This window comes from Corylus avellana, chromosome 3, assembly GCF_965113065.1.
Source record: "Corylus avellana chromosome 3, dhCorAvel1.hap1.2, whole genome shotgun sequence".
Classification (NCBI taxonomy): Eukaryota; Viridiplantae; Streptophyta; class Magnoliopsida; order Fagales; family Betulaceae; genus Corylus; species Corylus avellana.
This window is the reverse complement of record NC_142492.1, coordinates 7,024,738-7,050,576: the sequence shown is the minus strand read 5'-3', so window position 1 is coordinate 7,050,576 and position 25,839 is coordinate 7,024,738. Positions and strand designations below refer to the sequence as shown.

The window sequence follows — 25,839 nt, the reverse complement described above, 5'->3', positions numbered from 1 at the left end:
TTCAAACCATCATCTCCTAGAAATAGAGCAGAATAAAGAAATCCCAAGCAAGCTAACATATAAAAATAAGCATAGTACAACAAAATGAGAAGATTGACCATCCGAAGTTACATACTATTACCTAGATCTATTTTAAATAAGAACACTTACATAACTAAATTGCAAGTTATTACATAGAACCACATGCTTCATAAAGATGATCAAGCGTGCATATTGTTGCAGAGAAGCAAATGCACTGCTATGAAACATCACCAATGACCTTATTCTTTGAGTGTCTATCTTGTCCAATCCCTCAAATCCGCGTTAAACATATTTGCATATGTATTGAAAAAGAGGAATCCCTCTTTTCTCTACATGCTTCATTTCAGGGAGTTTTCGATATCAATCACAAACCGGTATTTGACATCGCTCTTTATCAGCCTCTCAAGAGCTTCATTTGCATACTGAATTGGAATCACTTCTATGTTGGGATGAATTCCGTGCGCAGCACAGAAGTTTATCATTTCTTGTGTCTCCTTTGTGCCTCCGGTTGCACTACCAGAAACGGTTATCCTACCTGCCAAGAGGTCAAGCATAGAATAGTTTATTAGGCCGGCAATTTTCTAACCTCCCAAGCTAAAAGTGCTATTAGCTCATCAAGTAAAAAATATGAACTTCAAGTAACTCTTAAAACTCTGAAATTGTCAAATTACCAAGTAAAAGGGGTGCAGGACTGAACTTGACTTCACTCGGGGCACCCACCAGGACCAGAACACCAGAAGTCTTCAAAAGCGAAAGGTAGGGGTCAAATGGGTGGTCACCAGATGCTGTGTCAATAATGAAGTCCAATGACTTTGCCAGGGCCTGCAGAAACCAGAAATTAACAACCACCACCAATTAATCAATAAAATCAAGCGCTCCCAAGAAGGCATGTGTATTTTACCGCCATCTGCTCTTGGTCAGATGAAATAACAAATTTGTCTGCACCAAGTAGAGTCAGGGCTTCCTCTCTCTTGGATATGCTTGTGCTGAGAACAGTTACGTTCAACCCAAAAGCCTTGCCAAACTTTACTGCCATGTGACCAAGACCACCAAGGCCAATCACTCCTAGAGATTTTCCAGCTTGATTCATCTTATGCCGCATCATGGGAGTGTAAACAGTAATTCCAGCACAAAGCAAAGGCGCTGCTGAAGCCAATGGATAGCTTTCAGGAATCGTATAGCAGTACCTGCAGATTCAAGCCAACGTGAGTAGGTGATATGTTACGTGAATTCGAAACGGGGATAGATTATAGGTTCTGAGGGAACCTAGACCTTAGATTCAAAGGGAATCTAGACCTTTTAGATTTTGAGGAAACTTAAAAAACCTTTTTCAAACTCAAGGTTTTGGATTAATTTTCTAATTTCTTTCATTAATGAGCTTGATGTCTTTATATAGACAATTACAATGCATAATAAAATAAAAGACTAATTAAAATAAACTACGGATAATATTTATCCCTAATATTTAAATTATACTAACTACTCTAATGATAATACTTATCTATAATATTTAAATGCGAATCTCTAATCTAATGTTATCTATAAAGATAACATATTATCCTAAGGTATTTTAATCATAAAATACCTCTATTATTAAACTCCTAACATTCCATTCCCCTTAAGGAGACCTTGTCCTCAAGGTCTAGAAATTCTTTTCTTCCTTCATTACTCGTTTCCGGCGTTCCCTTGGTGGCCGTTCAAGAGGTGGGATCAATTCTTTATCATAAAGCGTCCAAATTTGCACAAGCCCACTCACTTGCCGCTGCCAATGAACATTGGACTGCCTGTTGTTCTGTGATACAGGATAGCGACGAGGCACTTGCAATGGAGCACGGGGTGGACATGGTTGCCTTGTTTTGGCTACCTACAATGATGAACATTCCTTCATTTCATCTTGTTTTACAATTGACCGTGCAATGTAATAATATTGCGATGAGTCTTGCGATTTGACAACGTTGTGGATGGTTTTTGTTGGTTGGGCCTGTATAGGTACGACATCACAAGGTGGAGAGACTTCAACGGGGTGAAATGGATCTTGCGGATTGAAAAGGTTGTTGACGTCTTCGGGCACCATTTGTGACTGTTCTGAAAAATGGAACTCATCATTGTTATCAGCAGAACAATTGTCGCATTTGGCAGTCAATGCATACAATTTGGCATTATTTGCTTTCATCGTCTCAATATTTTCTTCCATCTTCTTCATCCTCAAGCTGCTGCTCAAGCCGGTCCAAGCTTGGATTTGCCATTGAGCAAGATCGCGTCTCTGATACCAAATATTACGTGAATACGTAACGGGGATAGATTATAAATTCTGAGGGAACCTAGACCTTAGGTTCAAAGGGAACCTAGACCTTTTAGATTTTGAGGAAACCTAAAAAACCCTTTTCAAACTCAAGGTTTGGGATTAATTTTCTGATTTCTTTCATTAATGAGCTTGATGTCTTTATATAGACAATTACAATGCATAATAAAATAAAAGACTAATTAAAATAAACTACGGATAATATTTATCCCTAATATTTAAATTATACTAACTACTCTAATGATAATACTTATCTATAATATTTAAATGCGAATCTTTAATCTAATGTTATCTATAAAGATAACATATTATCCTAAGGTATTTTAATCATAAAATACCTCTATTATTAAACTCCTAACATGATATTTATGACATTAACAAATCCATTAAGCAGTAACATCATAAAATTCTTACCTTTCTTGGACAACAATGGAATTTGAGTATCCTCCTTTTGTGATTGTACCATCCACATCTACGGCATTAAAAGTGAGAACAGCTCGCTTTAGACAATGAATTTCTAGTTTATCATCACAATACTCACAATCTCTGCAAGAGTCAACAAAAGTTCCCACCCCAACATGGTCGCCAACTTTGAAACGCTCGACATTGGAACCAATCTCTTTCACAATTCCAGCAATCTCATGTCTGGCAATGCGAATAATCATTGATTCATATATACGTCAATGTACTCAAATTATAAGAATTTCTCAACATTATTATTAAATCAGTGCACATACCCAGGCACTACAGGATACATGGAGTTTCCAGATTTGTTCCTGGTCCAAATTACATCGGCATAACAGATTCCGCAGTGCGTGATTTTTATAGAGACGTCATCTTTTCCAACAGCCCTGAAATATTTTTTTTCTCCAAACTACTTGTTAATCAACATTTTATTATCAACATATCATCAAGCAAAGAGTGGTGCTATCAAACTGCAGGTTTAGGCTTGTTCTTTGTTTCCGTAATTAAGCTTCCTAGCTTCCTCGAGGAGAAAATTAAGTGAACATACCTACGGCTGAATTTGTATGGTGAGAGAACCCCAGATGCATCTCTTGCGGCCCATCCAAGGCAATTTTCATTTGCAGTTGCAGAGCTCATTGTTGACTGATCCACCAAATGTAAGGCAGTAAAATATCAAAGAGAAAGTAATCCATGAACAATTTAACGTAGAATATTAAAATAAATATATGGATTGGATGAACATTATTTGTAGAGGAGAAAAAGTGGATAACAATTAAAGGTGGATAAAACGTGGATCAAGGACACAATTAGTTGGCTATCAAGTGAAAGTCAAGAAGGAAGTGGCTGACCTGAGAACAGTACGTGACAGAGACTGAGGTAATTAAGAGAAGACAAAGATAAATTTAAGGTAATAATGGTACGTATTTGTATGAAAATGTTGTAATTATCTTGGTCTTAATTATAGCGCTTACTAATCTTGCTCTAAAAGATATTGAACAACCCGACCACGTATGCAATGACGTCCTCGGAGCAACCTCCAATTTCTGGGCCAATATGTGACATACACTCTGATCTCACCATTCGAAGCTACCCTATCAATGGGACGGTTTGTGTCTCTCACACTCGACGTTCAATTAATTAATTAGGGTGATGTTAACCATCACGCCTGCACGCCGGGGTGATTTTATATTTTAAAATAATAAAATATAATATTTTATTATTATAATTATTAAAAAAAAAAAGAAGAAAGAAAAAAGAAGAAGCCTTAATTAATACTAGTCTTATATCTTAACAAACAACATTTATGTCTCAAGAGGTAGCTCAATCGGTTGGGACCATACTTAATGAAGCAGAGGTCATTAGTTTGAATCCTCCTTCCCTCTTGTGCGGACATGTAAAAAAAAAAAAAAAAAACGACATTCCCAAAAATCAACTTTTTTCCACGTGTTTGAATTAATCCTCATATATCTTAACAATTAATATTGCTAACAAAGCTGATTCATAGCTGCAAGAGAACCATTTGTTTCTTTCCCGCCTTCTCCCCCAACTATTCAATTTTTTGAATAATATTGTTGTGAGTTTGCTAATGCTCAGAATTTACAATGGTTTATATATTTTTTTGTCTAGATTTATTTCCAGCAGCGATCTACAAGGTGAAGTTTTTTTTTTTTTTTTTTTTTGGATTTCTTTTAGTCGTTTTTGTTTACAAGAAACCTTCATAGTAGCGATCTTAGATTTCTGATCTGTTTTTGGTTTCTCTTTGATTTTTTTAAGGGAGCAAATCACTGACCGATGGCAAAGGAAACTGATGGTAAAGGACGCAAAGGAGATTAGGTTTGGGAATGCGCTTGTAGCGGAGATAGAAAAGTCCAAAAATCACTCTCTAGTTGAGAAAGTTGTGATGGACTGGGCACCAGAATATGCTGTAGATTTAAAAATTGATTGAAACGGTGACATTCAAAGAGTTAAGTAAAACATGGATCAAATATGGATAGAAAGAAATTTCTCATTGTATCTATGATATTATTTTATTAGAGCAACATGCTCTGGTTTTATGAAATGGATAGAGAAGAAGTATTGTGAAGAAAAAAAAAATGCCGTATTCAAGTATTGGTTGGGATCAACACGTTAACATTGTGGAGTGAAGATATAGTTTTTAGCATTACTCTTAGATATATTTACAGGTGAAAACTGGTATAAACTACATTTTTATCTTACAATATTCATCACTTGGTATGGTAATTAATGACTAATGAGACTATAAATATGGTAAATAATGAAGGGATAAGTGATATTGCAGAATTTCAAGACAAAGGTTGAGATTTAAAGAAACCCACTCCGGAGAGTATCCCAAGAATTTTAAGGAGTCTTAATCTATCTTTGGACTACTTCTAAAAAGCCATCTAAAAGGCACAAACTGCTTCACAAATTTGGTGATGAAAAGTTGAGGAACATTTACTTCACGAAACAAGATGCAGGTTTAGCATCTTCAAGGATTTTATCATTTCTAATATTCATTTCCAGTTGCCCTTTTTTCATAGCCGAAAAGTAGAGTGCAAATTATTGTGCGCATTTTTTAGTTAGATAGGCCGCTTCCAACCTCATGTTCAGAAGCATTTTCAATTAGTCTCTCATTCTCTCTTTCATTAAAATTAAGAATGAAAACGTCCTCTGTAACCCTTTCCCTATTAGCCTAGGAAAAAAAAATTTTGCAGGTTTAGCAAAATCACCCCTAAAAAAAGCCCCACTAAATGGAGCCTTAGTTCTAAAGTTCTTATACCTTGTTTGATGAAGCTTTTTATGGCTTTTTTAATGGTGTTTCTTTAGCTTTTGAAATGAAAAAAGTTGCCGTGCAATCTACACCTTGAATTTTATTTTAAATTGCTTTTGAATAGCAGCTTATAGCATAAATAGCTTCCCCAATGTCGAAGTTTGTCGTTACGACGTTTTCTTGTAACTTCAATTTAGTTCTCGGGTATTCGATTTCAACAATTAAGTCATTTGGTTTTACCCCTATTTTAATTAGATCTCTTCATCAACTTATTGTCTAATTAAGTGACCGCATGCGAAGTCAAACCACTAAATTAATGACATGTGACTCGCGCTTGACACATCATATGCCAACTATATGTTATATGTCACAAATTTACAAAACTACGTTTAGCCAAGCACAAGCACATGACAGCAATGGGAAAGAACAACATTTAGAAGTCCATACTGCTATTTTTAATTAAACCATTTCTTAAAACACCACTCTACAAACCCATCCAATTATTTCAGGCAAGTAACCTACTTACATATGCTTTTGAGTTTCATCATATGATCCAAGAGATTCAGCAGTTTCATTTCAGGGAGTTCTCGATATCAATCACAAACCGGTACTTCACATCTTTCTTTATTAGTCTCTCGAGAGCTTCATTTGCATACTGAATTGGAATTACTTCAATGTTGGGGTAAATTTTATGAGCAGCACAGAAGTCTATCATTTCTTGTGTCACTTTTGTACCACCTGTTACGCTACCAGAAATGGTTCTCAAACCTGCCAAAAGTTCAACGCATGTAGATAGTTCAGTACACTTTTATGTGTGTAACTTACAAAGGTAACAAGTTCTAACGATAAAAGAGAGTAAATTTCATGAAGCTCTTCAAATCTAAAAACTGTCGTAAGTACCCAGATTTAGGCTTGCAGGGCTGAATTTGACTTCACTTGGGAACCCCACCAGGACTAGAACACCAGAAATCTTCAACAGTGACATATAGGGATCAAATGGATGATCACCAGATGCTGTGTCAACTATAAAGTCGAAAGACATAGCCAGGGCCTGCAAACAACATGACAACCATCAATCCAACAACAATTAGGATAGGTCATCGATTTCAATATTGCTTGTGTGAACAGAGAAACAGATGCTTTATAACAAGCTTAAATAATTCTACCTTCATCTCCTCTTGGTCAGATGAGACCACAAATCTGTCTGCACCCAGCAAACTCAGGGCTTCCTCTTTCTTGGATAAGCTAGTGCTGAGAACTGTCACATTCAACCCAAAAGCCTTCCCAAACTTCACTGCCATGTGACCAAGACCTCCAAGCCCAATCACTCCTAGAGATTTACCAGGTTGGTTCATCTTATGGCGCACCATGGGAGCATACACTGTAATTCCAGCACAAAGCAAAGGGGCTGCTGAAGCCAATGGATAGTTGTCAGGTATCCTGAAGCAGTACCTGTATATTCAAGATCAAAACTGATATTCTCAATCTCTGGTAACAACTTACCCAATTTCCTGAGTTTCAAGTCAAAAGGTTTACAAGGACAATTGTATCCTTTTCCCAATAGTGTGCAGAATATAAATGCAGGTTCTAAAAACCCAACCATCAGCAAGATCTATATATTGATGTTGAGCAGAAGGTCCTTGATTTCATTCAGCAGAAGCACTAATACCAAGTAAATGACAAGCAAGAGTAGAAACAATGTATAAGACTATGATATGTCAAATCCATCATAAATTGGAAGTGGGGAAGTGAGAGAGAGAGAGAGAGAGAGAGAGAGAAACCTGTATGATAATGGAAATATTTTATAAACTCAGCCACATATGTGGCTTATAGCTTATGTTCAGTCATTGGCGATACTGCCAAAGGCTTAGGGCCCCGGGAAGCCTCAGGCATTACACCACCAAAATCAATCATCTTCATGCAGCACCTCCGTGAAACAAATGATCAAATGAATAGGCACATAAACTTCCACAGTCACATCATCTCCAATTAGTACGAACTTAGACACTTCTTAATTTGCAAGTGCATGAGGTTAAAAGGTTCAGGTGTAAAAACTATGCAAATGTGAGAAATAGCTTCAGACATTCAGCAGTGTACAGGGAGTGGGGGCGCGTTTCCTTCTGCAATTACAATATATAAATAAAATAAAGAGAACATAGTTTAGCATCAGAGAATACTTGCCTTTCATGGACGAGAATGTAACTGGAATAACCTCCTTTGGTAATAGTGCCATCCGCATCAACACCATTAAAAGTGAAAACTGATCCTTTAGCACAAACAACTTCTAGTCCATCATTGCAATACTCACAATCTCTGCATGAGTTTACATAGGTTCCCACTCCAACATGGTCGCCAACTTTGAAGCGGTGAACATTGGAACCAACCTCTTTCACAATTCCAGCAATCTCATGTCTGGTTTACAATTATAGATATATTAGTTCAATGAAATCTAGGGCTACTCATAGTATACAATTTAGTCCACTTACCCAGGCACTAAAGGATACTTCGAATCCCCATGTTTATTCCTCGTCCAAACTACATCAGCATAACAAACTCCACAGTGTGTAATATTTATTGAAACATCATCACTTCCAAGATCCCTGAATAAAGTTTCCTAAGTTAATCAGAATATCCTATAAAAACAGCACATGATCAATCAAAAACGCATTCGTGATACAAATTTCAAGTATTTTTTAATCGTAGTTCTAAAATCATATACCAGTCATGTATAGTATCATTATTGTCAACTAATTATATGGGAAATCAATATCTGGAATTCACTTCGGGCAAAATTTTCTAATAATTTCAGTTGAGTAAATTGTTCCCATTATGAATATCCAAGAGAATAGATACACATCAACAAAATAAAATGACATATAAATAGAATGTTATCTATGTTCTTTCAAGCGCAATTGGTCTTTTCCCTTATTTCTTTTATGGTTGTACTTCAAGAAAGAAATCATCACATCTAGTGCTCGCTTATAATATTCTATCATATACGATTCCATAAGTATGATATGTTCTAGTTCATTATTTGCATCGATAAATGAACGTGACCATCAATAGATGCGTTAGAGGACATTATAGGACTAGACATATGCTAAACAACTTGCTTAGGAAAAAATTGTAAGCAAAACAAAAGCATAAAAAAGAGTATAGGACCTGCAAGGCATGCTCAAACAAACATCAAAGTAGAAATTCTATTCTTTTTCTTCAAAAATGAAATAACCCATTTGATAGAAAAGGCCAAAAAAAAAAGTGTAGAAATTTTGCTACTAGTGCATATAGACACATTGAAAAGAGTTGAAAGCAGAACACACACTTGGGGCTCATTTGGTTGCCCTTGGCCCCATGAAATTTGATGGCTCCAATCACATGTCGATACTTTCAATGAACAAATCAGAAATTTTGAATTGGGGATTCAAGAATCATGACCATCATGACAAGAAATTTGAAGTGAGGGCATTTCATGAAACAGAAATTACTTATCCCATCCATTACAGTGATGGTTTCATTTTTCATGGCTCCATTCAAGATGATGGATTTGTATGTTAATAGAATTTAATCAAATTCACGGACACCCAAATTCACCCTTAATGAATTGAATGATGCATAGACATAAAGGCTTTTTTCTTGTTTTCTTTCCTTGAAAGGACATGTTCTATAATCTTCCTTTCTCGAAAAAGAGATTAACTAAACATACCTGCGGCTGAAGTTGTAAGGTGATAAAACTCCCGATACATCTCTTGCAGCCCATCCAAGGCAGTCGTCTTTTGCACTCAAGGAGCTCATTGTTGACTGATTTTCGATAAAATATCAAACATGAGTTTCGTCCAAGGAAAATATACTTGGGGAAAGAAACCATCAGGGTTATAGAGCTTTCCCATTTCAACATATAATAAATTCAACATTTTTGTGGGTACAACACTCCACTCACTCGTAAGGAGCATAACTATTTTGGCCTTCTGATAGCTGAAATTCATGAAACGATATCGCAGACGTGTTCCCAAATATACACTCAAACAATGGATAAATTAATTAGTCTAGGTAACGGAAAGACAAATCTGGGGATGCATGACAAATGAAAAAAAAATGAGATCAATTGTCAACCAGAAAGCTTATGGAGATCTATGGCGGAGCAGTGTAATTCCAGATTATATCATCAAACTTCCAAATACAGAAACTAGTCATTCTCACGTTGTGAACTTCAAGAGAGTAGAGATAAAAAGACGAAGAGAGATGAGATTGTGTTGGCTTACCAGGACTGGCGAAGGATGCGGAGAGACAGAGAGAGTGATACTCGGTAAACTACTCCAGAGTTCGACCCACGTAAGACAAGCTAATGGGACTGGTAGACTGGTAGTCTGGTAGTAATACGAGAATAAGCCTTCTCCTTATTTAATATTTAAGGTAGCTTTAGAACCGTTCGTGCCTTCCTGGATCCCGGGCACATCCTAGGTCCTGTTGACTTCAAAATTAGATAAACTAATATTAAATCTCGACCATTTTGAAATTTCACGGTTCTTTTTCATTAGAATCAATTTTACGATCTAATTAAGATCATGATATAAATCTTTAGTAAAATCACTCTTAAAAATTAGCTTTAAGTAATGTGAGACACTTCAAATTGTAAGAGATTAATTAATTTTATAGGCACCACTCCTAGGACATCGTTGTAGAAATCTCAAACATTTTTCAGCGGAAATTTTCTGTAGAAAAAAAAAAAAAAGAATGGACAAGTTATTTCTAAAACATAGGGGTAATTTCACTTTTTCTCATGAAGTTACGCACCTTTTGTAAACGCTCACTCAAATTTTTAAAGCCTTTTACTTTGGTGTATCGAAATTTGATTTCCTTTCACTTTCTTCCTTCCGTTAGGATTTTCTGTTAAATCCTAATGGAAATGTGTGAAATTATTAAAATACCCATACTGAAATTACTCATTTCACCGTTTAATTTAACTGTAATATGTAACGAAATGAAGAAAATGGAAAGAAATCAAAGTTCGATACACCAAAGTGAAAGACTTTAAACATTAAAAAGTATTTACAAAAAACGCATAATTTCATGGAGTAAGTAAAATTATCCAAAAATAAAAAATAAAAAATAAGTGAATATCTTCTTCAATCTTTCAATCCTATCCATTTATTTTCTAACAGAAAATCTCGAGTGAAAGTGAGGTAAGCCAGTCATCATTGAACACCAGCAACACCATTAGTATACTACTAATTATTCCCAAAAATAATAATAATAATAATAATAATAATAATAATAATGAAAAGACACATTAAGGTCACCCCTAACCTGACGTAGGCAGTGACATCCTTGAGATTTTATTTTAGTTCAGGGTAAACATTTTATCGGCCAATTAGCATTCATGTAGTAGCATTAGTTTTTTTTTTAAAAAAAAAAAAAAAAAAAAAAAAAATTAAATTAAATTAAGGGTTGGCTGACCCTGACGCAGGCAGTGACATCCTAGAGTTTAGGATAAACTTTTAACGCACCAATAAGCATTCAAGTTCTTTAGTATAGACATACATTATGTTGTCTTACCATGGCCATTTTTGGGTGAATCCCACTTTGCAAAAGGAAATCACTTTAGATCCCTGTGGGTTAATCCCACACAAGAGTCAAGAAATAGTCCTTTTGGGGTGGGCATGGAAGTCCATTTATGAACATCGTGCCTCTCGTCCTTTACATTCCTAGGATGGAGGAAAATGGATGATTCTTTACAAGGGCTAGGGTACCTGAGAGTCAAAGAACTAAAGCCTCTAGTGTACTTATATGGCATTCCTAAGGATGAAAAAGAGAAAAATGATGACACTTCATTCCAAATCATATATCCAATGCTTCATAAATATAACCAAAATTTAGAAATAACTTTTAAAGTCGAAAATATAGCCAATAGTTCTTGGAGGATACTTTCAAGAGAGGTTGGACACACCATGAGTTATAAGATACAAAAAGAGCATTTAATTATGCTGAATTTCATAACGTACAACACTCTTTTAAGTATTCTGTGATGATCCAAATTTTTTCATTCTAAATCCCACCAGAGCATGCTAATCAACAGACTGGATCTAAATGCATAGTAAAGGGGAAGGGGAAAATTGGGAAGCGTACAAAAGCCTAACATATTATTAGCAAAAGAAGTTTTTGGCAGCAATCGTGATGATCGAAAGACGTTAAACTGAAACACACATCATCTGAAAGAGGCACTCATGTCACAATGGATCATAAGCAGCGAGCTCCCCATTTGTGTACCGATCCGCTGGAAAGGCCCTGATACATGCATCTTATCTAGTTGGCTTTCTTTCGCTTTATGGAAGGCTTTTCAGTCTGCAGTTTCGGACTAGAGGGACTTTTCACTTGTTCAGTTTCAGGCTCTTCAGGCAAAGTAGTTAGCAGAAATTTCTTGCTCGAACCAAATTGGTTGCAGAGCAGATTCAGCATCTTCCTCCCCCTCATCCATTTGAGCATTAGCTTCAGATGTGTCTTGCTGTTCAATCCACTAATACCAGATTCCTGTTATGAAAAATCAAACCCAATCAAAACAATAAAGCTTATACAAATGCAGATATAGTTTACAATACAAATAATGTTGTAGCAGAGAGGTCTACTTATCCTAAGTTTCCCTCCATTAACATGCACAATCTAATGCTAGAAAATAGAAACAGGAATATTCCATGATGTATTTCAGGAAACAATAACCGTACTGGCTTTAGTAAATGAAGAACACGACTGGTGTCCACTAATTCAAAGGCCTGTCCAGGCAAGCATAGGCAAATAATTTGGAGAAGAGTAAGGTTAGAAAGTTAACTTAGATTAACCTTTAACATAGGTTACATATATCCTTTATAATAATAACTTGAATTTTACTAAAAGAGCAAGTCTTGATGTCATATTTTGGCTCTGGCATTAACTAAGAAAAAATATAATGACTAAAGAAGGTTGCAATCAGCAATACTCTAGAAGGAAGGACACTTTGATCTCGATGGTTAGACAATGTTCAAAAAGTAGTAAAATTACGCATATAGACAACAATTTAAGAAAAACACTGGAGAAAGGAGAAAAAATAATTTATTGAAGAAGAGGAAAAGCTCATGTACACGAAAATTATACAAAAGATGCAACCACCTTACTGGGTCGAGAATCTAAAAAGTTAACAAAATCTACAAGATTGAAAGATGGATGAGAAATTAGCAACAAAAGAAACTACTCAATCTAAAAGGGAGCTCAGTAATGAGGCTTTTTTGATAAATAAACAAAATATCATTAAAAACGTAAGGTGCCCTAGGTACATGTGGAGTATACAAAAGAAGCCACCTAGAAATTATTGGCAAAAAGAACAAGAAACTCCAAAAAAAAAGGTGTTGAAGAAAAAAGATTTCAACTCCTCTAACGCCATCTTGCAGTCCTCAAAACATTTATCATTCATTTCCCTCCAAAGGCACCACAAAAGACACAATGGCACCATCTTCCATACAACAACACTTCGTGTGCTGCCGGCAATTCATCAACAAGAAAACACATCAACTACTTGTCTAAGCAGAACCCAAGACAACCCAAACCAATTAGAGAAAACATTCCATAAAGCACAAGCAACCTCACAATGAAGGAGAAGGTGATTCAAAGACTTCCCATTCTTTTTGCACATGACACACCAATCAACCACAATGACATGCTGCTTTTAGAGATTGTCTATAGTAAGAATCTTCCCTAAAGCCACCGACCACACACAAAAATCCACCCTCAAAGGAGCCTTAGTCCTCTAAACACTTTTTCAATGAATCATATACTATCGTAACAATCCATGACACTATAGAAGGATTTAACACTAAACAACCTTTTTTTTGGAAAGAATCCACCACAACATGTCTTCCCCTTCCCTTCTCAATCTAAATAAATACAACAACCTATAGAAAGAGGCTTTTAATTGCAGCACATTAGACTTGCGGGCTTCGAAAAGACGTCTATCTCTTTCCCTAAAAATGCTCCACATTAGTTAAGAAGGGATGACTTTCCATATGGCTTCTTTGAGATGTCTTTGCTCTTGCAACTTCCAACATTGAAGTAACAAGTAATGCTAAACATTCCACTTGTGTCTTTCCAAAACTGATATGGCTTTTAAAATTACCATTTGATCAAAATTCGATAGTGGTCTACTAGAAATTCAATAGTAATTTTAAAAGCCACATTAATTTTGAGGGAACACAAGAGGGACGTTTAGCATTACTCTAAAGCAACTCTAGAATATTGCCTGGCATGACCCACGAGACTCCAAATAAAATTAAAAAACAAGTGCCATTCCCCATCTTCTCAAGATGTCAATCGTAAGGATTTTACCCAAAGTTGTTGTCCAATTAAAGAAAGCAATACGAGGTGGAGCCTTCACCTTCCAAACACCCTTCCAAGGAAAATGAGAAGACTCTCCAAATTGTAATGTATCGTAATAGACCTTCACTTCAAACCTATGATTATGAGTTGGGAACCATAACATTGTATTTGTCTCTCTTGAAGAGGTTTTCGAAGAGTATAAGAGATTAAGGAATGCAACCAAAGACTCAAGCTCCCAATCTTGGACCACCCTGAGAAAACTCAAGTTCCAATGAACATAAGAGTCAAAAGAGTCCAAGTAAACAGACACTAAAGCCTCTTTGTCCCGAGCTATAGAGAAGAGTTCTTGGAATAAGGACTTGAGTTTTGCTTCTCTACACCACACATCATACCAGAAACGAAGGTGAGATTCATCCCCTGCCCTAAAAGAGACCAAGTTCAAGAAACACCCCCAGCCATTCTTAATATTTCTCCAAAGACCCACCCTATATGGTGCTCACGTTTCCTCAAAACACTAGCCCCCTCTCAGAGTCTCGACTTTTCAACAATTACCTGTCTCCATTAAGAATTTTTTTCATGAGCAAATCTCCAAAGCCATTTAAAGCTTCATTAAACAACCTGAAATTTTTCACGCCCAACCCTCCGCTTGGAATTGGGGAGCAAACAGTCTTCCAATTAACTAGTTGAAGCTTATGATCACCTTCAAAACCATCCCAAAGAAAGTCCCTTTGAATGCACTCCAATCTTCTAGCTATACTGGCTGGTATGGGGAAAAGGGACAAGAAATACATAGCCAGGCTGAAGAGTGCTCTTGATAAGGGTAAGACAACCACCACGAGACAAATAGATCTTCTTCCAACTAGCCAATCTTCTTTCCATTTTCTCCACTAACCCATCCCAAATTGCTTTTGACTTGGCAAGAGCACTTAGGGGAGACCCAGATATTTCAATGGCAAGGAAGAAATGCTATGAATTTTGATTTTATCTTTTTATTGTAAACTGATGACAAATTAGTTTGTGTGAGATATACAGTCTATTTCTGGATTGTTATTTGTTAATATATGATATACATATCAAAATATTGATAATTAAATTAAGTATAATATCAAAATTTACATTTATGATTAACATGAAACAAAATTTTGTATGATTCAAAACAGGATTTGAAATAGCTAAATGGCAAAGAAAGAAAAAAGCGGAACCTGGGCGTGAATCCAAGCGTTGGAGACGGTGAGAGGGCCACATTGCTTGATGACATGGTAGAGGTCTTGAGCAATGGAAGAGGCCTCTTGAGGGGTCATCTTCGGGTTGATTTTCCTCAGATTCTCTGCGCGCTTCCGTGAGAAATGCCTCACGAATGTATGAACAGAAATCATTGTGCCAAAACCTCCACTCCAAGAAGCTCCACCACCACCCAAGCACGTCTACTCTACTCTCCTTTGCTCCCGAGTTCTTCCAACTCCACTCGTCACTGCTTATGCTTCTTCTACTTCGGGTGTCAGCCTCTTAACACTATCACCACACCACAGGCTCGCACAGGGTACAACTCGAAACTAGAGAGAAACCCTTCATAATTCTTCATTACTCGTAAGGAGGAGAACGAGTTACTCACATGGACTCCACCACAATTCGATTATTTTTAGTATTGAGATCGATAAATGTTGAAAATATTAAAAATTACAATATACATTTTCAGAATTCGGCTATGAAATTATTCCAAAAAATCAAGATGCTCATAATTCATTACTTCGCAATAAATCGATGCCTGTTTAATTAGTTTTGCTCTTCTTCATTGGCACAAAAATAAAAAAATAAAAAAAGCTAAACTTTTTAGGACAGTTCTTCTCCAAACTAAAATAGAGAATTTTTCAATCCAATTTATTAAACCAATATGTGTTTAAAATGCATAAAATTTTCACATGCATTTTTAAACATTCCTTGTATAAAGTACATCTAAAATCCCTGGAAAAAAAAAATGAAACGAGCTCATTCATTTGCTACAACATATGCATTCACAAAAGAGATGGCATGCAAGTGAACTGCTACTATGTGCATTCACTTGACACTCTCGTACTCTTTCACTGACTCTAACACCAAAATTTTTCAGATATGCAGGCGAAAACTTGTATACCAAATTTTTTTATTAATATGGACTCCACCTCCACTTGCGTCTTGATTTTACCCACAGGCAACACAAACCTGTCCCAAAGATGATGTCCCTCTTTGGCTTCCATTGCTGTGCTGCACATTTCTTCTGTCAGCCTTGCTTTAAATAACCATGATTCCTGAAAAGCTCTCAAGGCTTTCACCAAGGCTTAAATGTAAACAAGTTCCAATTACAGATCTTCATTTACCAAAACATCCATGACGCAAGAAGTGATAACACATATCAAGGAGCCGGCAGTCAACCCCCTAGGTACAAGCTAACTGCCACCATTTCAGATGCATAATCTTTCTCTGTTCTTTCAGTTGACGAAGAGAATCTGAGAATCCCTCCCTATCGCAATCCAATCCTCAAGCGGAAGTTTCCTAAACAAAAAGTTGCGACTGCAAAAACAGATCACATGAAGTGTTCCAAAGTTCCTGTGCAAGTTTGGTGTTGCGCGACAGTGCAGAAGAGTTGAGAGTTCTACCATTTCCACCAAAAAAGTATACTCCAGATATGTCCTGAAACAGAAATAAACTAATTAACTCAGTAATCAGCAAATGACACGGAATACATTATTTAGATTTCTTTATTCAACTAATGAACAAAAGTACACCAAAATCCAATTTCAATATAGTTCAGCAAAGTGTTTCTAACACATGCAAGGAGAAATGGAGAATCATACCCAACTCAAAGAGTCCTCATTCTCAGCAGATTAAAATAATGCCGGCATTCAATTGAGAGTTTCTAGTAACTCATTGACTAAACCGACTCAGGGGAACATGCAGGATAATTGAAATCTTCAAGGATATACCATAAGGGCTCGACCAGCCACTCATCCACCAATCTTATTTTAGATCTCTCATGTAAATACTAATGGAATAAAATGGATTCGTGACACTTGCACTAAACACTAAAGGGGTGCGTTTGGGAATAGCTTCAAGAAGAAAGAATGACTCCTACAGGTCATTAATCAGTTCTCAGTAACCTATTTGAGGTGTACTACTCAAAATATAAGTTAAACAAGAAGTGGTTTTAAACATCTTGAACCAAAAATGTCCCTTTCCAACTTTAGTAAAATGAAAAGAAAAAAGGTGCACTAGCTCTATTAGAGCATAAGTCGCTTAATCTTCCTAAAGAGAAAAAGCATCTGCAAACTTCCTGAAAATATAGTTCCATATGCGACTATGAGATTAGACCTAGAAGTGCTCCTTTAAAGCTGCATTAACATTACACCATAACATGCCAAATGCCATCGATAACTATTGTTTGGCAGCACAATTAAATAGCTAACACAAATATTGGCATTGGAATTTGGACTGACATATGAAATGGTAGGCACAATGACTTTGATTAAGTTAAAAAAACACAATTAATAACAAACTCTTTTTTTTTTTATTGGAGTGTCAGCATTCAATTCGAGAAGATATGAGTAATTAGACTATGTGAAACTCACTGGTGGGGCAAGGGCTGCATCAAGAATAGAGCTGATGCCTTTTTCAGGTGATTGCAAGGGGCCCAGAAGTTTCAACACTATAAACGCTACACAGGAAAGGCATGAAGGCACTTCCCGCATAATTTTGGTTTCCACTGTTCCAGGATCCACAGCACTTCAAATCAAACAAGAAGCGGAAATAACTGTTAATAAGAAGATCTTGATGAAGCATAATGGATAACAGCATTTGAGTAAAGCTAGAAATTATTAAATATGGCAGATAATTAAAGATTTCCTTGAAAAGGAAAAAAATTGTGCATGGTAAGAAAATGACAGACAAGAAGTTCTGTCTATAAGACAAATCTAGAAAGAAACCACTGAGTTTTAATACATGAAGCCCAGAAAAGGTCAAAGATGCATTCAGCTTATTACACTCAAGGAAGTTCACTGGTAATAACATATTCAATAGGATATGTTCAAAGCCCCAAAGATTGAAAGAATGAAGAAGTTTGTAATCACATACATGACAGAGACCTGATGAGATTTTTCCATCAAATCAAGCTGCCGGTGAAGCTCATAGGAGAACAGCAGTAGGCATACTACAACAGAAATTGACATGCTGCTTGTTAGGATTGAGATAAAAGGTAATCTGATAAACCTAATGAAGCAATTACATCTTACATTTGGAGTTTTCATAAATACGAGCATATGGATAGTGTTTTGATCTTATAAAGCACTGCCCAGAAACAGTTTCCTTGTCAACCTGCATATTAAAAACTGAAGAAAAAAGAGTAAGTGAATTTTGTCAATAGTCTGTTAGTAGATGCAATTATGGCTTTCCACTTTTCTAACTATATACTCCTGTTTATAAAGCCATTCAACTAGGCGGAATATTTCAGAACCTATAACATACTAAACAAATCAATCATCATGCGAATATCTTAGCAAGATGGATCTAATCAATGTGCACCTTTTCTTTTTCCGTTTCGGGCCGCACAACAGTCAGATGTTAGTGTGTTAGCACATACACTGGTTCACTATATGGATGAAACTTTACGACCTAAGCCTGATGGCCTCTTTACCACATCAACACATCAGAGAAAAAATTTGGGGGCCAACATTCATTTACAATTCTCTTTCTTGAACTTTTTTTCTCCCCCTTTTCAACTTAGGCCGACATGAAGGAGATTGTATCTATCAAAAATAAACAGAATTTCCTAGTCAATGCCAAAGTTATGGCGTTGGCACAAAGTCACCACTGACTATTCACTGAAAAATGGTTGACATACATAACCAAGAACCAATTTACCAGATCGATGCGTAAATGATGAAACATTCACAATCCGGGAAGGAACATGGCTGTTTGTGAGAAGTGGTAGTAAAAGTTTGGTCAGACAGAATGCACCAATGTAATTCGTAGCCATCATCCTGAAATGAATAAGATATTTAACTCAATCATTTGCGACGAGATCAAAATGTATGTAAAGCCGAAATCAGCTGAACATGTAGCAGAAACAAACACAAATTTTGCAGAATAGAAAAAAAAAAATATATGATACTGAAGATTAAAGACCTAATTGAAAGAACAAACAAAAAAGACTTCTACACAATCTTGTGTGTCTCTCTATGAGGTTCAAGTTTAACTCAGCATGGTACTGTTAGATTTAGAGGTGCCAACGTCATCAAGTAACTTACGCAAGTTTGATCAAATTATACAAATCAACTGCAAGCTTAAACTCATACAACTTGGTGGAATATGTTCTTCGTGCATGGGTTTATCATGAACAATGAAAATTTGTTTCACGATAATAACCAAATTCCATTTAAAAAATGGTCACAAGTAAAGAAATTTACTGATCATAGCCTTCAGCTGTGAGTCTACATGATGTTGCTAGTATCCCAGCATTGTTAATCAATAATTGAATTGAAGAATGCATTTTTGAATCTGAAAGCCACTGCTGAAGGGAGCCCTTAAAGTTCAAAATTGACTGGAAGGATGATATGTCAACTTCAAAAGGTTTGAGATGGGCATCCTTATTCCTACTTTTTATATCTCCCACCATCTGACCCAGAACCAGTAAGAGAAAAATATAAGAAAAAGCTTAAAATGGAGAAGGCATGCCTAACACTAAACTTACAATAAAAAGCTATACCTTCGATAACAAATGGGAGGACCGTCCAACTGCAGACAAAACGAATTTCAGCTATACAAAATGTTTCGTTAAAACAGAAAAAATAAAAATAAAAAAAAAAAAATCTTTCTTTCATGATTTTAAAAGCAACTATTATTTGGGTATCCATTTACAATGTCAAAACATAAAAACAGAAGATATGTTTGGGCACCCATTTAATATCAAACTTTGGGGTGTACCAAGAACAACGCAAAACCCTTGCTTTGAAAGAGCATAAGCAGTGGCCGCACCCAACCCAGATGTGGCCTGCAACAAATAACAAAAGCAATCAGACAAACATAAGAACAATCAAGATTAAATTTCTAAGGCGCAAGAAAATCTAAAGATGAGAGATTACGCCGGTGATAATGCAGACGGGCTTTATATTGATAGAAGAGGTTGCAGGGGCGCAGCGAGGATAGGACTTAGAATTGGGAGCAAACAATAGGTGCCAATAGGAAATGAGGAGAGAGATTGTCCAAAACACTGCCATTCTCCAGAATTCTACAGAGCAAACGAAATGAAAAGCGTCCCCCAACGCCTCCATCGCGATCCTTATTCCTATCATTATCCTTCTTAGTCGTTTATTCACCAATAACGCCAACTTTCAACTTCGGAGTTCGCCACCGGTTTGGAGCTATTCGGCTTGGTTTAATCAGGGTCTCCTCTCTCTCTCTCTCTCTCTCTCTCTCTGAGAGTTCCCTGTGGAATGGTTTGTGTTTGTTTGGTCCGGTCAGGTTGCATAGTCTACGAGAGACTTGGTGGGAATATCAGACTCCAAAGAGGTTTCGTCACAACAGAAGAGCGTCATGGCACTTTTCCCTCATTAAGTATTTAAGTACACTTGGTCCCATTAAATTATCATCTTATGACAAAAAGTTTCATTCTATCAGTCAAAATGGTTAAAATTGACGGTTAATGGTTATATGCAAGTCATGTGCTATTTTAATTTTTTTTTTTTTCTTTCACTTTTGCCATTACTTTAGACCAAAAAAGTGATGTTTATACCCTCCTAAACCCTAATCCAACACATGAAAACAATTTAAAATGAGGACAAAAGTGAAAGAAAAAAAATTTAAAATGACATATGACTTGCACACGACCGTTAATCGTTAATTTTAATTCCTTTGATTGATGGAATATAACTTTTTGTCATAAGATGGTAGTTTAATAGGATCAGGTGTCATAATTAATAGTTTATGAAAAAAAAGTATCAAGATACTATAGTTCCTTAGAGTAAAAAATAATTATCTCTAAATATTGTAAACTCGCCACAACAGGACGGGAAGATCTTCTTCCTGCAAGATTGTAACAAATGGATTACTAAAACATATGTTACAAAAAGTTTTGTAGTTGTTTAAGGCAACAAATATCAAAAAAAAATTCTTGAAAATAATTTTACCTTGGCAAACTATTCAATAACAATTTACTAAATGTTCCGAACACTTTTTGGATTTGGGTCTGGGTTCGTGTTTGGCAAGAAATTAATCTAGGGAGAGTGCAAGTAATCATCTGGTCTAGGGGTGGGTATCGGTTTGGTCGATGTCAATAAAAGTATTTTCACCCATCAATTCGTAAAAGTCAGTTAAGTCAATATATTAACCACCGACAATGAATAGTTTCGACTTTTTCGGTTAATCGGTTAGACGGTTAATAAGTGATCGGTTAAATGAAAAGAAAAAGTAAATTCATAAAACATTGACCAAAATGACAACTACAAATCAATTGGACAAACACAATAAAAAAAATTACCAGGTAAAATTCAAAATTCATTTGAAAAGTTGGTTAATTGTCGGTTAATCAATAAAAATAAAATAAAATAAAACTACCACCTAACAAATCGAATCAATGTCAAAACAGTATTTTTATTTCGCATACCGACCGCTAGAAGTCGGTCGGTGATGGTTCGATAAGCCGTCGGTAGGGGGTAAAAGGTTAATTTGCCCACCCCTAATTTGGTCCCAGGCAAACTATTACTATAGTTGATTACACACTGATTGCTCAGTACACCTAGAGATAGACTAAAAAAAAAAAGTAAGAGTGACTTGCCTAGGGTTCTAATAGATAATATTTTGATGCCTAAGTCAACAAGGGATTCTCAAACAAGAGAAATAAGGCACAAATTGTTAAAGTATGGGGAAAGTACAATTTACCATCCCAAAGTTGACAATCTTTTTTTTTTTTAATTTGAACACCAAAATTTTAATTTTTGCAATCCACTCCTACAAAGTTCCAATTTTTTTCAATTCGACCAATATCATCCCAAAATTTCCATATTGCCCATAATTTTTATTTTTTTTATGAAAAATAAATAAATTTGGGGGTGCAAAAATGGCCAAATGGCCAAAGAGGTGGCTATGGCCAACCCAAATTTATTTTTTATTTTTTATAAAAAATAAAAAAAATAAAAATTAGGGGCAACTAATAATTTAACTTGGTATCAGAGCCAAAAGTCCTGAATCGAACCTTAAATTCCCTCAAATAAGAGGAAAAATACTAGGAAAAAATACATGCTACCGTGATTGCCTATTTGCTTGAACTTCTGTACGTATGTATATTTAATTCGGATAACAGGCTGTAATTGTAATGCTGGAATATTGTTCTGTTTAGCTTGAATGGAGATGTGGATACCAAAGGCAGAGTATGATGAATCCATCGTTCACATGAAGTGCATCTAGATATGTCATTGTATTTTGTTCTCTTGTGTTGTCTGGTTGAGTAATTGTGTTATTTGTTTGATTTTCTTTCTTGGTCATTACAAATACATGAGATGTGCACAACTGTACGTATCTGTAGTTTCGTAGTGCGGGGCTCAACTGCCCGGAACAGCTCGAGCTCAAGAATCAAGATCCCTTCTCTCATTTTCTTCCCAAAAAAATGTCAGATAATGTCCCTGGATGATAGGATAATGAAACTCCAAACTAAGGATATAGATTGGCATTTGTCTCGGTCAGAAATGGTTACATTATTATTCCCAATATATATATAAGACACTTGGGACCTTCAAACTGCGGTGCAAAAGTAGTGAAATTTTTGTCGTTTCCCTACTTTTTTCTTTTTTTCTTTTTCTTTTTGTCTTCTTTTTGGGAGGAATAATGATTGAAGGTGAATGCTGAGTGTCACAAGACATGCCCTGAGGGCTGAGCACGTGAAAGGATTACTGTAAAAAACATACTTGAAATAATTGCTGTTTCATATTTGCTTGGAACCGACCTTTTCTTCTTGTTTGAAGAATCAATTTCTCAAGAAACATCCACAATCATTTTAGTCATCTCAAACGACGAGACGATATAGAGAGGCAATCCTGTTGAGGGATGTTTGTATTGGATGATCAGACTCCATAGTTATAGGTCTGATCATTCTTCCATAAAGTCGCATGAGATAGATCGAGAGCTTAAGACTATATGTACTATATAGTTGGTAGCCATAGATATTGCATATAAATTACTCCACGAAAAAGAAAACATGAGAAATTATTAATTAATACTCTTAGTTGCTGGCTAGATAGCTAGCACACATGTATACTTCCGAAGGGTAATCATACGAGAGTTCCACTGGCAATTGGGAGGCTTTGCTGGATGCTATTGCTTTGGCAGTGCTCGGAAGCTTGTTGGGCAGATGGAGAGGCAGGGAGACAGCTTCCACGGCAAGTGGGGCAGGAGGAGTGGGAGGAGAACCACATCTCGATGCACTGCGCGTGGAACCCATGCTTACACCTTCCCAGCACCCGAATTCCCTCTCCCTCCATGAACTCCGACAAGCAAATGGCACACTCGGCCTCAGCCCCAGCCAGCTTCATCCCAGCAGAGAACACCAGCGTGGGAGCTGCTGCCAATGGATCATCAGCTGCATCTTTCTCGAGGTTACTCTTTTGCTGATTATGAATTTGTTGTTGTTGTTGTTGCTGCTGCTGGTGGTTTTGGTGAAGGGTGTCTGGTACTGGTGGGTGATGGCCGCCGCGTAGGAAGCAGCGGATGGCGGCATTGAGAGCCAGAGCGCATATGAGTGCGCAGAGGAGGACGATGAAAATCACGGCCGCGTTTGCTTCAAAATCTCCCGAGTTGGAGTAAGGTTGCCACTTGCAGCCATGTGGCTCACATCTTGATGTTGTTGTTGGGGCGGCGAGTGGTGGGGAGAGGTGTATTTCATGTGGAGCTACTGTTGCTGGTTCTAGTAGTGGTCGCATTTGGTTCTGCCTTTCGAGTCTGACGGCTAACTGAAGAAAAGGGGAATGTTTATGGCTTTTGGTTTTTGAGGTGAGGTACTTATGCTCCGAGAGAGAGAGAGAGAGAGAGAGAGGGAGAGAGATTGCGTAGGAGTGGAGAGTGGCATAATTTATATGCGCACCAGGCATCAAGAAATGCATGCGTACGCTTGAGGACATTACCATTTTACTCTTTGAATTTGCAAAAGGAAGTGTGATGTCTTTTCGATGATAAAGGACCCATATCGGGACATAATTACCAAAAAACTTTTCTTATGTTGGAATGGGGCCGGGGCCGGGGCCTGCAATCACTTCTTTCTTTTTCCCTCTACATTCTTCTCAAATACAGTACTAGACGAAGCATTTCTTGGTGTTCAACCAATTCTGACTTCTGAGGAGCAGGCATCTTACGATTTTCGGACACTTTCTAGTTTTTTGAATGCTTCACCAAAAGTTCTTCTTTACAATAATCAACAACAGTCTAATTTTCCCTTCATAATTATTTTCTTGTAAAGGTTGTATAAATTGTGCTCCCTAGCTATTTCACCTTTTCTCTTATCTTTTGGAATGCCTTTTTCTACACCCATGGCTTTTCATTTGTCAGATTCGGAGTGTGTGAACTGTGACGGTCCATTGAAATCTTAAAGTCATAATAATGTCCCCTTGACGGGTGGAATAGACAATTAGCTACACAATTGCCGCCTGGAAATCACTGACCCAGAGATGAGAGAACCCAACGGGAGCTTGTCGACAAACAGATACGGTGATTCGTATTAGGGGAAGACATAATAGAGAGAGCGACCTCAAAGATTTCAGAGACGTAGACGCTTCAAAAGCGCCACGTCCATATTGATCTGCTGCTATAATTAAGTGTTCATCGAATCGGACACCTCATAATCTTGTGGTGGTTGAGAAAAGAGGCCCACATCAGTAAATGAGCATCAACGTGTCATTCCCACTTGTCCACATCATCATCACTTTCATTATTTAACGTTCGCAACAGAAAAATAAGAGGACAAAGAGTCGCCTGCAACACAGGCAAGTGAACAGAGCACCAATTAATATTCATCTTCAAAGCTGGCCGGGGCCTTGTCAGTAGTCACGATGCCCATGCCCATGCTCCTAATTAATTAATGTGTGTTGTTAGATTCTGCTTTCTGCACTACACATGCCATGATCAGCTTTCGTACCTTGAAGAGGGAGTGCCCACTCCCGTCTTTCATTGCTTGAGCTCTCTATATGAGAGAGACGGCCATGTGTTGAGTTCTTGGTGTGGTACGAAATACTTAAGATTTAAGGTATCTTTCAATTGTGTATGCCATGCTCCATTGACTTTCTCATCAAAAGAAAAGATCGGAGGAAAAAAAAAAAACTATATAGTTTGGTGTGCATTTTTTTGCTAATGCTTAGTTCCCATAAAGTCTTGTTCTAATTAGTGTGTAAGTAACTGGTGATGAAGGTATATTTTTCTAATATACTATGATATAAATAAAATAAACATGCAATTCTATGTAAAATGCTGCTTTAGATCAAGCATGTACATGTGATGCCCATTTTGCAGTTAAAGTTGCCCAAACTTATAAATGTCAACATATCCTCTTTGACAGAAATTCCTCAACGTTAGATTAAGTATTCAAAAGACTCATCTTCCTTTTGAAAAACTGTCCATATTGTTTCTGATAGTCTTTAGTTTACTTGGTGCATTTGGGAGTTGGTCTGTCACTTGGGTCCGTTTGGAAATAAATAATCAACGTTTTTAAACTAGTTGCAATTTTTGAGTATTTGAGATTGTGATTTTAAAAACGAAAATTTTAAAATCGTGATAAAATCTGCGATTTCTATAAGCGGACTATATGGTGTTTATTTGAAAAAAGTGTGAATTTAAATCAAAATTATGATTTCGCTTAAAAGAATATTTAGGGCAATATTTATCTATTTGACCATGAAATTGCAATTATATGTTAGTGTTATCCAAACACTCGTTGATA

The 25,839-nt window shown here is 36.6% G+C and overlaps 5 protein-coding genes across 7 annotated transcripts; all 5 read right to left on the bottom strand.

The window, feature by feature from the left end:
* Positions 1-14: 14 nt before the first annotated feature.
* On the bottom strand, positions 15-3,485 carry LOC132175832 (putative cinnamyl alcohol dehydrogenase 1). Of its 2 annotated transcripts, XM_088514163.1 has the most exons (7): positions 3,336-3,484; positions 3,061-3,174; positions 2,896-2,968; positions 2,738-2,823; positions 923-1,208; positions 693-843; positions 16-556 (listed from the first exon to the last, which is right to left on the bottom strand). In XM_088514163.1, the coding sequence occupies exons 1-7, from the start codon at positions 3,422-3,424 to the stop codon at positions 360-362; spliced, it is 996 nt and encodes a 331-aa protein (XP_088370289.1). In that variant the 5' UTR covers positions 3,425-3,484; the 3' UTR covers positions 16-359. The 2 variants fall into 2 exon arrangements, with proteins under 2 accessions (XP_088370288.1, XP_088370289.1); XM_088514162.1 differs by having other exon boundaries at positions 15-556; positions 2,738-2,968; positions 3,336-3,485.
* Positions 3,486-5,966: 2,481 nt separating this feature from the next.
* LOC132174908 (putative cinnamyl alcohol dehydrogenase 1) lies at positions 5,967-9,935 on the bottom strand. 2 transcript variants are annotated; one of them, XM_059586657.2, is made up of 7 exons: positions 9,818-9,935; positions 9,262-9,356; positions 8,045-8,158; positions 7,740-7,970; positions 6,725-7,010; positions 6,459-6,609; positions 5,967-6,326 (listed from the first exon to the last, which is right to left on the bottom strand). In XM_059586657.2, the coding sequence occupies exons 2-7, from the start codon at positions 9,348-9,350 to the stop codon at positions 6,130-6,132; spliced, it is 1,068 nt and encodes a 355-aa protein (XP_059442640.2). In that variant the 5' UTR covers positions 9,351-9,356; positions 9,818-9,935; the 3' UTR covers positions 5,967-6,129. The 2 variants fall into 2 exon arrangements, with proteins under 2 accessions (XP_059442640.2, XP_059442641.2); XM_059586658.2 differs by lacking the exon at positions 9,818-9,935 and adding an exon at positions 9,496-9,760.
* Positions 9,936-11,391: 1,456 nt separating this feature from the next.
* Positions 11,392-15,764, bottom strand: LOC132174427 (uncharacterized). Its single transcript, XM_059586086.2, has 2 exons — positions 15,098-15,764; positions 11,392-12,083 (listed from the first exon to the last, which is right to left on the bottom strand). Exons 1-2 carry the CDS (start codon positions 15,269-15,271, stop codon positions 11,859-11,861), a joined length of 399 nt encoding a protein of 132 aa, XP_059442069.1. The 5' UTR covers positions 15,272-15,764; the 3' UTR covers positions 11,392-11,858.
* Positions 15,765-15,864: 100 nt separating this feature from the next.
* Positions 15,865-20,434, bottom strand: LOC132174708 (NAD(P)-binding Rossmann-fold superfamily protein). Its single transcript, XM_059586352.2, has 9 exons — positions 20,006-20,434; positions 19,848-19,914; positions 19,630-19,658; positions 19,331-19,539; positions 18,786-18,904; positions 18,158-18,253; positions 18,000-18,075; positions 17,498-17,651; positions 15,865-16,562 (listed from the first exon to the last, which is right to left on the bottom strand). The coding sequence occupies exons 1-9, from the start codon at positions 20,213-20,215 to the stop codon at positions 16,425-16,427; spliced, it is 1,098 nt and encodes a 365-aa protein (XP_059442335.2). The 5' UTR covers positions 20,216-20,434; the 3' UTR covers positions 15,865-16,424.
* Positions 20,435-23,035: 2,601 nt separating this feature from the next.
* LOC132175392 (uncharacterized) lies at positions 23,036-24,433 on the bottom strand. Its single transcript, XM_059587334.2, has one exon. It carries the CDS (start codon positions 24,035-24,037, stop codon positions 23,186-23,188), a length of 852 nt encoding a protein of 283 aa, XP_059443317.2. The 5' UTR covers positions 24,038-24,433; the 3' UTR covers positions 23,036-23,185.
* Positions 24,434-25,839: the final 1,406 nt, after the last annotated feature.